The sequence below is a fragment of the Morus notabilis genome, unplaced genomic scaffold, assembly GCF_000414095.1.
Source record: "Morus notabilis unplaced genomic scaffold, ASM41409v2 Scaffold223, whole genome shotgun sequence".
Taxonomy (NCBI): Eukaryota; Viridiplantae; Streptophyta; class Magnoliopsida; order Rosales; family Moraceae; genus Morus; species Morus notabilis.
Window position 1 is genome coordinate 104,077 of NW_010366650.1, and position 17,063 is coordinate 121,139.

The 17,063-nt window shown below is 35.1% G+C and overlaps 1 protein-coding gene across 1 annotated transcript; it reads left to right on the forward strand.

Annotated features, from left to right (window-relative positions):
- The first annotated feature begins 1,977 nt into the window (after positions 1-1,977).
- LOC21400099 (stellacyanin) lies at positions 1,978-3,171 on the forward strand. The gene is made up of 2 exons (XM_010110836.1): positions 1,978-2,137; positions 2,780-3,171. Exons 1-2 carry the CDS (start codon positions 1,978-1,980, stop codon positions 3,169-3,171), a joined length of 552 nt encoding a protein of 183 aa, XP_010109138.1.
- Positions 3,172-17,063: the final 13,892 nt, after the last annotated feature.

Below are 17,063 nucleotides of genomic sequence, written 5' to 3' on the forward strand. Positions count from 1 at the left end.
TTTTTTTTTTTTTTTTTTTTTAACAATAGATCTAGTTTGTGTGGCTGAAGAACCTGACTAGAAGCGTGCATGTAGAATTGCTTCGAATCCTTTTTTTTTTTTTCTTTTCGCACTTTTTTTTCCCTAAAACTCTAATCATAAACCCTGTATATTGAGGCACTGTTTGTTTTGTAGATTCAAATTTTTAATTAAAATTAAGATATAATATTTTTTTAAAATTTTTTAACTATAACAGAAAAAGTTTATTATGATATTTTCTTAAAACTTTTAATTATAAAAACTTAAAATTAAAAATTCGAATCGGTAAAATTAATGAAGCATAAAAATCGTGTATAGTTGGTATATCGGGTCATAGGTGATATGGAAGTTGGGTCCCACTTTACAAAAAACCAATATTTGCTTTCCCACTTGTTTTCTGTTGTTTGTTTGATGTTTTCCAAGGAAGTTTATCGTTTGTCCAAGTCAGACGACGGTCGTGTACGTGTTTGATTTAGGAATCGCCAAAACACTTCTTTATCGGCCAGAGTATATATACTTATACGTATATACTAAACAAAAAGTGGAGATTTTTTTTTTCTTTTCTTACAATTATTAGCTGTTCTTTCCCTTTATTTTTCCTTCGTTTGTTCATTCATAATATATAGTTTCAGTTACGAAATTATACCAACGCACAAGTACCTCTGCGTCTCTTTTATATTGGTATATAATGAAATAGATAATGCACAAAATGCTGGCGGGGACGCAAGCTTATGCACAACTTGATCGCTAACTTAAAAGTTTTTCCTTTTTAGCTTTGGCAAATGACATTATCTCTGTTGGGAGCATATTAAGGCCGGACCAAAGTTGGCCTTTTCAGGCGGTTCGGAGAGCAAACAATCTATGTCGGAAGAATTTGAATTTTTATGAGAGAAAATACTTAGTAAAAACTTGAGTCCTGATTCTTTTTCAGTGTGACTTGTGAGTTCTGCCCAAGCCATACAGTGCATTTTATATTAAATTAAAATGATTAATTGCCATATATTAAATATTTAAGCGATGAAATGCGGAATATATAGGCACATACGTTATAATATTTATGTGGGAGATATGGAGTTGTTGTCTCCTATATTGTCTTGTTGAAAATTTGACATTTCATAGTAAATTAAATGATAAGAATTAATAGTGTTTCTTAAAAAAATGTTAAAAAAATGTTAAAAAATGTTAAAAAATGATAAATGGGGAAACAAAATCTCCATATATCTATAACGTTCACACCCAAGATAAATACTAGACTTTTCGTACATAACCAAACTTGATCTTGGACTATAACAATAGATCATTTTGCAAGTATATACCTAGATTCATTACTGTTATAATTAGTTATTTGGTTACTATCAATATTGTGTTCAATTGTATTTTCTTTTGGAATGAAGTCTAGCTCTTAGTTTGTTTTTGGCAGGAAGAAGCGTACCGACATATATTTTTCTTTGTAAAAGTCAAATAAAGTAAGAATTGGAGGTTGGGAGGTGTTTAACATCCCTGTGCACCAATGAAACATCGTCCTCACCCAACTTACCTACCAACATCAAAACAAATTATATTTACTTAAGCAATTTATGTATAAAAAGTTAGGTAATTAACAATCTCCTCAATTATCAAGGCAGAATAATATTGTTGTCTTGTAGACTCGCCAATATAAATGGCAAGTCTTGTTTCTTGTTTCTTTTTTTTTTTTTTTTTTAAATATTGAAGATAATAACAAGTGCAATTTTGATCGTTTCAAGTAATTGATAGTACTGTGCATAGTAAGCATAAAAAATGACGTTTGATTAATAAAGGAAGAAAGAAGAGCAAATCATTCTCTGATCTGTTGAAGTTAGGTCATCTAATATAAGCAACCTTCATGTATATATATAAATCATTTATAGTTATATTGTCGTCTCCAACTGGTTCAGCTATATATAGCTATAGCCCAATATTTGCCAATATCTAAGTAACATGGAAAAGCTGCTTCTAGTTTATGCTTTTCTTGTGCTTGGCTCTGCAATTACTTGTGGAGCAACTACGTACACGGTGGGAGATACTTCTGGTTGGGATATAAGTACAAATCTTGATTCATGGATAAACGGCAAGATATTCAACGTGGGTGATATTCTTGGTGAGTCCTCTTGCTGAACTATACAAATTATAGTTGATCAGTTGATTATTTTCTCTAATTTCTAAGCTACATTTCTGTCAAACTTTCTGGGATTTACATATAATTTATAGGTTTTTTAATTAGCACTTCATCCCTTAAATTATTCCCATATTTTTCAGTTTGATAATTAACTCTTTAAACTTATCAAACCATTGCATGTGGCTAATAACATTGTTTAAGGGAAAATGTTGTATAACCCGAAGAGATTTTATCTCCGCTCTCTCATAGAGAGTGGGATCCATTTGTGGAGCCCATCTTTTGTGAGAGAGTGGAGATTAATAGCATTGTTCTTGTTTAAATTTGATATCCCGACGTCTGCCACCCGGCCGTTGAACTTTTCATGTTATGACAAATCGCACGTGTTCAATTTGGTAATTAATTCCTTTCTTTTCGTCACCAATTCAACTGGTGTTATCAATTTGGGCCACATTATACAATTGTTTGAAAATTTCAAAATGGCTGATTACAAATATTTAAAGCTCCAATGACAAGTCACCAAATAATGAATGTTCATAGGTTTAAAGTCTCAAAAGCCCAGCTTCATCTATATGAATTCTCCTATAAATGAAACTACTAAATATTTGTATATTGATGGTTTTGTAGTGTTCCAATATTCATCAACTCATAGTGTAAGTGAAGTGACAAGAGAAAGCTTCAACAGTTGCAACACAACCAACGTCTTGAACACATTTTCAAATGGAAACACGACCGTGCCATTGACAAAGGCAGGCCAGATGTACTTTGTATGTGGCAACAAGTTACATTGCCTGGGAGGAATGAAGCTGCAAATGAAGGTAGAAAGCAATCAAGATTATGCACCGGTTGGTGCACCTCAGGCAACAACCGGCTCTGATCTTCCCAACAATCCTTCTTCCAGAAACAACATTCCTAATACTTCATCTGCGTTTAGTCATATTGGTGGAGCTTATGTTATTGTGCCTTCTCTAATTGGTCTTGTCGTTTTCATGCTATGGAATAATGTGAAGAATATTTGATTAAGTACTCTTGTGGTATTCACGAGAATTATATATATATATATATATATATATACACACACACCCTTTGATTTTCTTCTCTCAGAATATCAATATTGGTTTTGACAAGAGCTTTGTAAAAATGACTCAATAAAAAAGTCAAAATAACTTTTGAAAAATTTTTATTTGCAAAATGACTATGGAACTATAAGGAACGACCAGTTTTTACAAAAAAACGCGGCCGAGTGATCATTCTTTATAGAAAATGAAGACGTCATTTTACTAACTTCACTTTGTTAGATAATCACTCTAGTAAATTTCTCGGTTTTGACTCTTTGATTGTTTATTTTATGTTATTGAAAAGGGCTTTTCTCTTTCTTTTTAGATGTGTAATTAAAGGGCTGTTTAAAATGTACCAAGCAGTGCCTGAAAATTGTTATTTCATATACTTGTAATGTTGCTCATAAAGATCATCAAGTTACCTCTTTTCTCTGAACTCTTTTTTTTTGTTGTTGATATTATTGAACTTTAATATTATAGTATTGAACATTCAATACTTAGACGGGAAAATCATATTTTTATTATTGAATTGTAAAACAATACACCTAAAACTGTTTTATGTACTGAACTACTAGTTTTGTTCTTTATTAATGAAAAGGAGTTTTGTCAGTAGTGTCAGTCTATAATTGTCGGATCTAGTTAAAATCACATTAAGTTTAAAAAGTATGCGAAATAAATAATTTTTTATATGTGCAATAGATAATTTTTTATATAAATCTGGGTAAAAAAATAAAAATATTGGTAGTTCATTTTTTCTTTATCCTATCTAAGAAGGTCCATTAAACAAAAAGGACAAACAGTTGAAAACTTGTATATATAAGACGAACTACAAAATAATAATAATATATGCAGGGGTGGAGGCACATGGTGCCGAGTGGGGGCTGAAATAAAAATTTGACCATTTGGAAGATTTTAACTTTTTATTTTGCCCCCACTAAAATTTTATATTCTCATATATGCTCCCTGAATTTTACTATTTTTCTTCATTTTATTCCTAAATTTCATTTATAAACAAGTTTACTCATTTTACTCACGAGCAATTGTAATGCCTTTTATGATGTCTTATATTTTTTACTACATCACGTTTATATTATCTTTATGTTAAATTTATATTTCTTTAGTTTGAGCTTGATTTTGACTATGAAAAAGATCCGAATATTCTAAACATTTTACAATTCTTTTTCGTAATTCTTTTATTTTATTGACAGCGTTAATTAGGATATGTTTTGAAGTTAAATTGACCATTGGTCAAGAAAATATAAGAATGGAGCATAATTTTGAAATCGGAAAGCTATAAATGTGACAAATATAAAATATAAGGTATGGTTTTTTATCTCCTTAAAATGCAAGATATTGAAATGAAAAAAAAAAAATCTATAGTAGAATATTCTTATTGGTAATGCACAATTCTAAACGCTAAATTGATCAAAATTACATCAAAATAAAAGAAATATACAATAACATCTTATATATTAAAAAAATCTAAAATTTCAACACAAAACCCTCGGTGACGTATTTTTCATATAATAAAATTTACAATATGTAATTAATAGTTCTTCAAAAAAATTATAATATAATTTATTGTATATTTTTTTATGTTATTTATGTTTTAGAAAAAAAAAATGTATATATATATATATAAATCCCCTCCGCTCGAATAAAATTTACAATGAATATTGGCTTACTTGTAAGACGGTTTAACATAAGGTCATTTTATTTCCCTCTTCTATTTGCAATTTCTTTTAGCCGATGATATTTTTTAGTATTTTCACTTGCGTTCTGGGACCAAAGACATGCACCAGAAATGTTCACGGATTTGCCACGAAGACATGTCACGTATCATATACGTAAAGAGAAGGTGGGTCCACTTCATTCATTCATCACCCAGTAAATGCCAGCCACAATCCCTATCTCACAAAATAATGCATGCAAAATTCGCAATCCCATATCCACACTCGAACGACACAATGATCAGAAGAAAACAGGAGTACCGAGGAGAAAATACTACTACTTTTTATACATGTTTATGTCAGATTTCTTATATCTGAAATATATATATTAAATAATTTTTAAATGATTGAGATACAACCAAACTTATAAAATAAAAAAAATAAAAAATAAAAAATAAAAAAACTTAGGATCTTATAATTTTTGTTGGAAAATAATAAGATTGTTTTCATAAATGCCCTTAAATTATGTATCTTATCTCAAAATGCCTCTTAATTTTTTAAGATAATTCAAAACACACATCATCTATAAAAAAAACAAATAACTCCTCCTCCGTCTAAATCCATTTATAATCCTAACAGTTTGTGACATGGCAACCATTAAACATTAATTAAAACCATTATCAAAATATGAAAATATTTAAATATTAAAAAAATATAAAGGGAGAAAATGTTTTTTTAAAAAAATAATAAATTAAAAAAATTAAAGGATCCCAAATTTTAGAAAATTCTGAAAACTTTTCTTTTGCTCTCCTTAGATCACTCTCCTCAAAATCTTTCTTATTTCTCTTTGATTCCCACCAAAAACATGTAGATCTTCTTTATAGTGATAAAAGTGTTTCTTATCATCCTGAATTGGAAATTTTTTGGGGCTCAAATAAACATCACCCACTGTGGAGCTAGAATCCACGATTTTGTTTGGTTGAAAAGCTTTCTATTACAAACTGAAAACAAAGGACCCAAAACAGAAGAGGAAATCGGGGATAAAGGCGGAAGAGCTCACGCCGGTCAGGGATAGAGTGATTTGCGCCACCGTGTAATAGGGAGATCGGCGCCGCAAGAGTGAAGAAGATCGCATCGTCGTCAATGGAAGATTGGTTCGTGCCGCCGTGAGGGCTGAGTTCGTGTTGCCTTCATAGGAGGTTGTGTTTGCGCCGCCATCGGTAGGAAAAACAGTTGGGTATTCATCTGTCGAGGGGATCACGCTACCGTCGGATGGGGGATCGGATCATCCATCGCCGTCGTGGTGGGGGAGGGGGGTGAGGGGATAGATCCGATGCCGACATCGAAGCTTATGTCGTCATGATCATGGTCTGACTTAAGAAATGAGATGCATCATGTTTTCGAGAAAGGAATAGGGTCGGGTTGAGCCGAAAAATTGAGCCGACCCACTCAGTGCGGGTTGAGAAAATTTTAGGTTGCAACACTCTTTTAAGCCCACAAATCCATAATCTGTCGGGTGACCTCAGGCAGGCTCAGGTTACTCGGATTGATGAAAACTAATTTTAATCTATGACTTCATACCTATTTTAACAGTCTAAAAGCATCAAATCCATAAACAGTCCATAAGCATTAACATAACATCAAACATACTTCTTAACAGTCAATAAAGTCTAAAAATAAAATTAACAATATGTCAAATAAACAGTCCTTATAGAGATAGTCCAACAAAATATATTTAGGGTTACACACCTAAATCGAGTCGGGTCGGGGCAAAGTGAGTTCAAAATGTCCGCCCCGCCCCCTAACTCGCACAGTGCGGGTTGGGACTATTTGAATCAGAATTTAAATAATAATAATAAAATCCTACACTTTCAAGTCAGGCGGATTATTCAGGTTCAGACTCATTTCTTACACCCCTAAAAGGAATATAGCAAATGATAGAGTGAGAAGAAAGAGGGAAAAAATGTTAGGAATTTTTTTTTATTATTTTGTTATTATTGTTTCAATATTTACTCTTTTATATTTTAATTAGAATTAGTTGGCTTTTAATGGCATGCCACATAGGCACTTTTGTTAAAGTTATAAAAGAGGGAGAGAACAGCTTGATCTCTTTTCTATATATTAAGAGATGTTTTAAATCATTTTAAAAAATTAAAAAGCATTTTGAATTAGATACATAATTTGGAGGTAATTATGAAAATAATCTAAAATAGTATTCAAATACTAATGCATTGTTGGCTTGGTGCAATAATGTGGGAGTCTTTTAATTCACTCTAACTGCACCTCCCTAACCTAAAGTGTGCCTTCGGTGGGAAGGTTCTCTGTACACAAATCCAACACATAACAAAGTCGCTGCAACTACCACTTGCCTGAAAAAATTATCATCACTGTCACTTGCTGATTCATTAGGATCCATTGGGTTTGAATTCCCACCTATATCCATCCCTGCCAAATTCTTCAACTAATAAAGCATAAAGTTAAATATTACAAAACGTATGCATAACTGTAAATCATATAAATCAACTCTTCGATAAAATATGTTCAAAGCAATAACATTGTCCTCAAATTAGAAAAGATTCATCAGTACTAATACTGACAACTAATGAAGGAAATAAAACCGTAAACGCATCAATAACGACAAGTCTATTTAAGTTCATAACAAGTAAATGTAATCTAGAAATCTCAACCAACTATATTATGCCGCCGCCATCACAATTGTGAATAACCATCTCCTCCACGTGGCATTGGAAATGGTGGCACGTACGGTTGGAAAGTTGAAGTGGTTTGCTGAAATGTGTAGGCGGGTGCAGGATTCGGTTGTACGTGAGACTGAAAGAACGGGGGGATAGGCATTTAATGTGGTGGCGGAGGAGGAACTTGTTGATTTGCATATTGCTCCATAGTCTTCTGAATCCACACAAGACGATGGTGTTCTGGCATACGAAGGAATGGCCGCTAAAGTGTAGGATACGAAGTCATAAAGTTGAACATGAAAAGGTATTGCTCTTGTGATATTTGTAACGTTCCCAATAAATCAAAGCATTGGTCCTCAATGTTTTCAATTTGAACGGACATATTCGCAGATGAATTTATACCTCGAGTCTGACTACTTGTTTCTATCGAACTTACTAGTCGATCCACGGCACGCTCCATAAAGGTCAGTAAGCCTCTACGACTGTTTCGACTTGACCGTTTACGTATCACTCGTGATGACGAGCCAACACGTGGTGCACAGCCTCACCTCATATCTGTAGAAGGTATATCCTCACCATCATTGAAACTTGTTAGTCCTTTGTCAATGTCAATAGGGCTGCCGTCACATTGTTGTGGTGGTGGAGGCGGAATGTTTGGTATATCATCCTGACCATACTCAAAGGGCTCAGTTACCCTTGAATTGGCAAACGCATAATAATACAAATCGTAATCCAACAAGGGCTTCCTCCTTGCCCTTTCAACCTCGGGATGGCTCTGCAAATCCATTAACAAATATTAAAAACCATAAGAAAAAGACTCATGGTTAGGTAGCCAGCATATGTATATAAAAATCAATCGAGCATCAAACTTACACAGATAAATTGTTGCCAATATTCGTCAGTGCAGGTGGGTTTCTTATGAATCGAATCCCATCCAAGTCCAGTGGTAGTAAAAAGTAGAAACTCAGCATCAAACGTTTTCTTCAGTCTACTAGCTTTTTATTTTACTTTGTCCCAAGTTAGGGGGACGATAAAATGCTCACTTAGTTGGGTTGCCCATTCAGCATACTTGTCTCGGTTTGGTACGGTACCAGACGAGTGGGCTAAATTAAAGTCACCTAGCCGCCAAAGCAACCCCACCTCTACTTCGGGGCTCTAATTAACATATCTATCCTTCCTTATTGCCATCTATTTAGTGGTGAAATCCAATCCGGTCATAATACATATGTACATTTGAAGCAAAAATCATGTAATGAAAGGAAACGAAATCAAATAGGCTCAGGAATGTGTAACAGCTCGCGTCGCCCACATATGGAGCATTATCCTACGGAATGACAACTATGCTACCAATGTTTATAAGCACACTACGGCAGCTAGCTCCGATCGTTATTCAACTTACCATAGTACGAATATGCCAATAGTGACATTATAAACCGGCAACTAATAATTGTCACACCTTCGAATATCACTTGACATAAGGAGCAAGGCCATTAGACACATATTACGCATCACAACCATAGCTTGTATGTGCATCAAAGTATAATTTAGATGAACTTGCACTTAGCAATGGGTTCACCTAAAACAAAGAAGCAAAACAAGAAAACATTACCAAGTATACTCACAATAAGGAAATCCACATCTCAACAGCTTATTTTTGGCTCGGGTTAGAATTAGATAGGCTTTTTAGACTCATGGTTTGGTGTTAACACAGGAAAGACATTACTTATATGTTAGCAACCTAGTTGGCTTGTGTTCTTACATGGTTGATCATATGTGCTACTTTAATGACTACAAGGGCATATTCATTTCAAACCTGTCACAAGTGCAGGATATTCACAACCTGCTTTTAGGCATTACCTTTATCATTATCTAATTGTACTTTACATTTTAGCTTGTATCCTATAGTTTCTCAAACTAATGTTTATCATGTGCCTATATTACAGGAACAATTTTAACTTGATAGCTTTTACAATTAATATCAAGGACCTAATCATGTGCATATATTCTCAATGATTCTCTTAGCTAAATTTTATAAGTTTCTTTCTAATTATGGTGTTTTTCTAGGAGATAAACATATATATATATATATACACGTAGTAACATATATACTTATATAATATTCTAATCCCTTGATTTCTTTGCTATTGCCTCCATTGTTCAACAAAATAATACATATATCATATATGACTTGAGGCTCTTGCTTTTTTTTTAGAAGTAGTATACTGCACATTTTGCACAATATAACAATGGTTAATTGAGACGGGGCCCATTGGTTTCCAATTTACGGTTGAGGAGAAAGGATAAGGCCACGATTTTAAACCTCAGTGATGTAAAGAAAAGAACTTCGGTTTCCTTCCATTTTAACACATCTCCACACATTCATCCCTTAAACAAAAGCAAACCATAGCAACCAACACGTTTATAGCATATCACATATGTACAGTCAAAAATCAATGTCCAAAGTCACCTGAGTTTATGGATGCAGATTCAAACCATAGAATATCACGCTGAGGAAATCAATGCAAGGATTTATGTACTTACCGAGTTTGAGCCTACAGAAGAGCAACTTTGAGCAGCTTTGAGATTCCCAAAACGCCCGGAATTATCGTGTTTACGGTACCGGCGATAACAATGCTAGGGGAAGGAGCTTTGACGTCGCCGCTGAAGAGAACTAGGTCGAGAGCTAGTCCTCCTACATCAACCTAGGAGGGATGCCCAAGGAGGTCGCCGAATAGAACGGTTCATAGTGAATTTCCCCGTTTTGGCTGGGGACTGAAAACTTACAAAATTAGTGTTGATTTTGGGGTTAGGGTTCATAATCTCTGATTTGGGGGAAACTTTTGCTACTTCTCGGTATGGGAACGGATAAAGCTTAAAGGAGGAGATGATGATTTTGGGGCTAGGGTTTCAGATTTGGGGGAAACAACTTTTGCAACGAAACTCGTGAAATGGCAGAGAAGAAATGGGAACGCCTAAAAGCTTGAAAGAGGAGACGGGACTTCAAACAAGAGAAGGCTCTTACACGATGGTCAAAAGGAGGAGACGAGGTAGGAATCAACGGTTCAGAAAAGAAACTTTTACAGATGGGAATCACGTGAAATGGCAGAGAAGGAATGGGAAGGCTCGAATCTCAGTTCAGTGAAGGAAGAGGACAACCAACAGCTACAAGCAGGGCGTTGCTGCACGCGAGAGTTAAACACTGTGGATATTAATTCGAGTTTCACTCGAATTGAAGGGGGGAGGGTGAACTTGAGTTTGGGTAGCTGACTCGAATTAATGCTCAAGTTACAACATGGCCGAACATGAATTTAGGCTGAAAGCAGAACTCGAGTGGGCCTGAACTCGAGTTTTAGGGTCAAACGAACAGGCCTTATATGTTTCAATTTTTCAGTTAGGTATAGTTATAATTTGTTTTAAAATAGGTCACGACATATATATTTTAATTATTGAGTGTCAATGTGCAAAAATCATTAGAAAGTATTCAGCTTCTACTGTGTATTCTCAAAAGAAAGAAAAAAATCGAAACACGGATGGGCACAACAAAGGTGATTTAGCCGATGAACAAATATGACGCAGTTTGTATATGAGTGGTTCGATTTTGAGGAAAATAAAAATGCATAAATTGTGTTACGTTGAGAGACAATTATTAATGTTGGAAACATGTTCAAGTGGAAGTTTGTGGAGTACTTTGATGGGGTCAAAATTGAAGAATTGGATGTTCAAATTGGTCTTAAAATAGTTGTTCAAGCATATAGTGTCCCAAAAAATAAAGTCGAAGAAGAAATTGGAAAAATTGGAGCACGACTTGGAAAGGAGTTTCATCGGTTAAAGTAGACATATTTTGGGCCAGGATGGGTGGTTACCCATGGTCCATAAGCTGGCCTAGCCCTGGCCAACTTTATTTGGGCTAAGTTGGGCCTTATATTCCGCTAGATGGCCGAAAAAAATCAGTGCGATTTACATATATAAAGAGAGATTGAAATATAGAAAAATTTTTGAAATATGATGGGAATTGCCGAATTATATATCATTAAAATAATGATTAAAAATCATATAAAATATGACATCATGAAAGTTACAGTGTCATTATATCATATTTATAGTATTTTAAAATTTCTGTTGAATTTAAACTCAATATATAAAATTTTGCCATACAGTGTAATTATCTTCAAAATTGATGGCATATACTTAGGCCAGGTCCAGCGCTACTTGCATCTCGAAAAGCTAGCACTGCTTGCAGTAGGGTTGTGGACCCAAAGGTAACTAGGATTGCCTCTGAATAAGGTGGTGGCCTCAAGGTAAAGGTGAAAGTTTGGGTCGCCGGTCCGGCGACTCGAATAGAAATTTTGGGCTAGGCCAGCCCAAAACAGGAGAGGAGTGACCGAACATGGCCCTAAGCCTGAAAGGATTATGGTTGATCTGAAATTTTATAATGTATTTTCAAAAAAATCTTTAAAGAAAGGATGTTTTGGCCGGTTGGGTCAAATAAACATTTAGACTCGAGACCTTAGCTCGCTCTAAACTTATAGCTCTAATTCAAGGTAAGTAAAACTTGGAGTAAGGTGTGAAGAACAAGTCAAGCAACAAATACAAAACATCAACACAGGGTTTGCAAAACTTCAGGTGGAGTGACTTGGAGAGTTGGTCGTGGAGTATTAGAAACAAGTTCCTCATTGATAGTTTCACTGTGGATTTTGTAAAATGCAATTCAACATTTAGAGTGATAAAGTTACAGTCTAATTTCGTTGGTGTATTCTTGTTCAATATAAGCCACGTAAAATAACCATAGTTTTATTTATTGTTTCTTGTAATTTATATAGTAATTTGATTAAATTGTGTTTTTGACCAATCAGTTAAAAGGGATTCGTCTATTAGGTCTTACATGTACGAGGAAATTAAAGACTGAAGTTGGAAAAGCAAAAAAAAAAAAAAAAAAAAAAAAAAGAGCGCCCCCTAACTCGCACAGTGCGGGTTGGGACTATTTGAATCAGAATTTAAATAATAAAAATAATAATAATAAAATCCTACACTTTCAAGTCAGGCGGATTATTCAGGTTCAGACTCATTTCTTACACCCCGAAAAGGAATATAGCAAATGATAGAGTGAGAAGAAAGAGGGAAAAAATGTTAGGAATTTTTTTTTATTATTTTGTTATTATTGTTTCAATATTTACTCTTTTATATTTTAATTAGAATTAGTTGGCTTTTAATGGCATGCCACATAGGCACTTTTGTTAAAGTTATAAAAGAGGGAGAGAACAGCTTGATCTCTTTTCTATATATTAAGAGATGTTTTAAATCATTTTAAAAAATTAAAAAGCATTTTGAATTAGATACATAATTTGGAGGTAATTATGAAAATAATCTAAAATAGTATTCAAATACTAATGCATTGTTGGCTTGGTGCAATAATGTGGGAGTCTTTTAATTCACTCTAACTGCACCTCCCTAACCTAAAGTGTGCCTTCGGTGGGAAGGTTCTCTGTACACAAATCCAACACATAACAAAGTCGCTGCAACTACCACTTGCCTGAAAAAATTATCATCACTGTCACTTGCTGATTCATTAGGATCCATTGGGTTTGAATTCCCACCTATATCCATCCCTGCCAAATTCTTCAACTAATAAAGCATAAAGTTAAATATTACAAAACGTATGCATAACTGTAAATCATATAAATCAACTCTTCGATAAAATATGTTCAAAGCAATAACATTGTCCTCAAATTAGAAAAGATTCATCAGTACTAATACTGACAACTAATGAAGGAAATAAAACCGTAAACGCATCAATAACGACAAGTCTATTTAAGTTCATAACAAGTAAATGTAATCTAGAAATCTCAACCAACTATATTATGCCGCCGCCATCACAATTGTGAATAACCATCTCCTCCACGTGGCATTGGAAATGGTGGCACGTACGGTTGGAAAGTTGAAGTGGTTTGCTGAAATGTGTAGGCGGGGGCAGGATTCGGGTGTACGTGAGACTGAAAGAACGGGGGGATAGGCATTTAATGTGGTGGCGGAGGAGGAACTTGTTGATTTGCATATTGCTCCATAGTCTTCTGAATCCACACAAGACGATGGTGTTCTGGCATACGAAGGAATGGCCGCTAAAGTGTAGGATACGAAGTCATAAAGTTGAACATGAAAAGGTATTGCTCTTGTGATATTTGTAACGTTCCCAATAAATCAAAGCATTGGTCCTCAATGTTTTCAATTTGAACGGACATATTCGCAGATGAATTTATACCTCGAGTCTGACTACTTGTTTCTATCGAACTTACTAGTCGATCCACGGCACGCTCCATAAAGGTCAGTAAGCCTCTACGACTGTTTCGACTTGACCGTTTACGTATCACTCGTGATGACGAGCCAACACGTGGTGCACAGCCTCACCTCATATCTGTAGAAGGTATATCCTCACCATCATTGAAACTTGTTAGTCCTTTGTCAATGTCAATAGGGCTGCCGTCACATTGTTGTGGTGGTGGAGGCGGAATGTTTGGTATATCATCCTGACCATACTCAAAGGGCTCAGTTACCCTTGAATTGGCAAACGCATAATAATACAAATCGTAATCCAACAAGGGCTTCCTCCTTGCCCTTTCAACCTCGGGATGGCTCTGCAAATCCATTAACAAATATTAAAAACCATAAGAAAAAGACTCATGGTTAGGTAGCCAGCATATGTATATAAAAATCAATCGAGCATCAAACTTACACAGATAAATTGTTGCCAATATTCGTCAGTGCAGGTGGGTTTCTTATGAATCGAATCCCATCCAAGTCCAGTGGTAGTAAAAAGTAGAAACTCAGCATCAAACGTTTTCTTCAGTCTACTAGCTTTTTATTTTACTTTGTCCCAAGTTAGGGGGACGATAAAATGCTCACTTAGTTGGGTTGCCCATTCAGCATACTTGTCTCGGTTTGGTACGGTACCAGACGAGTGGGCTAAATTAAAGTCACCTAGCCGCCAAAGCAACCCCACCTCTACTTCGGGGCTCTAATTAACATATCTATCCTTCCTTATTGCCATCTATTTAGTGGTGAAATCCAATCCGGTCATAATACATATGTACATTTGAAGCAAAAATCATGTAATGAAAGGAAACGAAATCAAATAGGCTCAGGAATGTGTAACAGCTCGCGTCGCCCACATATGGAGCATTATCCTACGGAATGACAACTATGCTACCAATGTTTATAAGCACACTACGGCAGCTAGCTCCGATCGTTATTCAACTTACCATAGTACGAATATGCCAATAGTGACATTATAAACCGGCAACTAATAATTGTCACACCTTCGAATATCACTTGACATAAGGAGCAAGGCCATTAGACACATATTACGCATCACAACCATAGCTTGTATGTGCATCAAAGTATAATTTAGATGAACTTGCACTTAGCAATGGGTTCACCTAAAACAAAGAAGCAAAACAAGAAAACATTACCAAGTATACTCACAATAAGGAAATCCACATCTCAACAGCTTATTTTTGGCTCGGGTTAGAATTAGATAGGCTTTTTAGACTCATGGTTTGGTGTTAACACAGGAAAGACATTACTTATATGTTAGCAACCTAGTTGGCTTGTGTTCTTACATGGTTGATCATATGTGCTACTTTAATGACTACAAGGGCATATTCATTTCAAACCTGTCACAAGTGCAGGATATTCACAACCTGCTTTTAGGCATTACCTTTATCATTATCTAATTGTACTTTACATTTTAGCTTGTATCCTATAGTTTCTCAAACTAATGTTTATCATGTGCCTATATTACAGGAACAATTTTAACTTGATAGCTTTTACAATTAATATCAAGGACCTAATCATGTGCATATATTCTCAATGATTCTCTTAGCTAAATTTTATAAGTTTCTTTCTAATTATGGTGTTTTTCTAGGAGATAAACATATATATATATATATATACACGTAGTAACATATATACTTATATAATATTCTAATCCCTTGATTTCTTTGCTATTGCCTCCATTGTTCAACAAAATAATACATATATCATATATGACTTGAGGCTCTTGCTTTTTTTTTAGAAGTAGTATACTGCACATTTTGCACAATATAACAATGGTTAATTGAGACGGGGCCCATTGGTTTCCAATTTACGGTTGAGGAGAAAGGATAAGGCCACGATTTTAAACCTCAGTGATGTAAAGAAAAGAACTTCGGTTTCCTTCCATTTTAACACATCTCCACACATTCATCCCTTAAACAAAAGCAAACCATAGCAACCAACACGTTTATAGCATATCACATATGTACAGTCAAAAATCAATGTCCAAAGTCACCTGAGTTTATGGATGCAGATTCAAACCATAGAATATCACGCTGAGGAAATCAATGCAAGGATTTATGTACTTACCGAGTTTGAGCCTACAGAAGAGCAACTTTGAGCAGCTTTGAGATTCCCAAAACGCCCGGAATTATCGTGTTTACGGTACCGGCGATAACAATGCTAGGGGAAGGAGCTTTGACGTCGCCGCTGAAGAGAACTAGGTCGAGAGCTAGTCCTCCTACATCAACCTAGGAGGGATGCCCAAGGAGGTCGCCGAATAGAACGGTTCATAGTGAATTTCCCCGTTTTGGCTGGGGACTGAAAACTTACAAAATTAGTGTTGATTTTGGGGTTAGGGTTCATAATCTCTGATTTGGGGGAAACTTTTGCTACTTCTCGGTATGGGAACGGATAAAGCTTAAAGGAGGAGATGATGATTTTGGGGCTAGGGTTTCAGATTTGGGGGAAACAACTTTTGCAACGAAACTCGTGAAATGGCAGAGAAGAAATGGGAACGCCTAAAAGCTTGAAAGAGGAGACGGGACTTCAAACAAGAGAAGGCTCTTACACGATGGTCAAAAGGAGGAGACGAGGTAGGAATCAACGGTTCAGAAAAGAAACTTTTACAGATGGGAATCACGTGAAATGGCAGAGAAGGAATGGGAAGGCTCGAATCTCAGTTCAGTGAAGGAAGAGGACAACCAACAGCTACAAGCAGGGCGTTGCTGCACGCGAGAGTTAAACACTGTGGATATTAATTCGAGTTTCACTCGAATTGAAGGGGGGAGGGTGAACTTGAGTTTGGGTAGCTGACTCGAATTAATGCTCGAGTTACAACACGGCCGAACACAGTTTTGGGCTGAAAGTGAAACTCGAGTAGGCCTTACTCGAGTTTTTAGGGTCAAAAGAACAGGCCCTTATTGTTTGTTAAATCTCCTCAAAAGTGCTTTTTGAAGAATCTACAGCCAAAATCAGAAGCAGTCCAAAGGCAACTTTAGCTTTTAGATTATGCAGGAATCAACACAGTACAATTAATGAAACTTTTATAATACCCCTAATGAAATTTAAAATTTACAATATTCTCAATCTAAAATTCATACTCGTAATATAATATAATAATACAATAAGATAATATAATATAATATAATATAATAGTAATATTGTAATAAATAATATCATA

Coding starts and splice junctions, on each gene's coding strand:
- LOC21400099 (XM_010110836.1), top strand. CDS start 1,978: ATGGAAAAGCTGCTTCTAGTTTATGCTTTTCTTGTGCTTGGCTCTGCA. Junction 2,138..2,779: donor CAACGTGGGTGATATTCTTG/GTGAGTCCTCTT, acceptor ATGGTTTTGTAG/TGTTCCAATATTCATCAACT.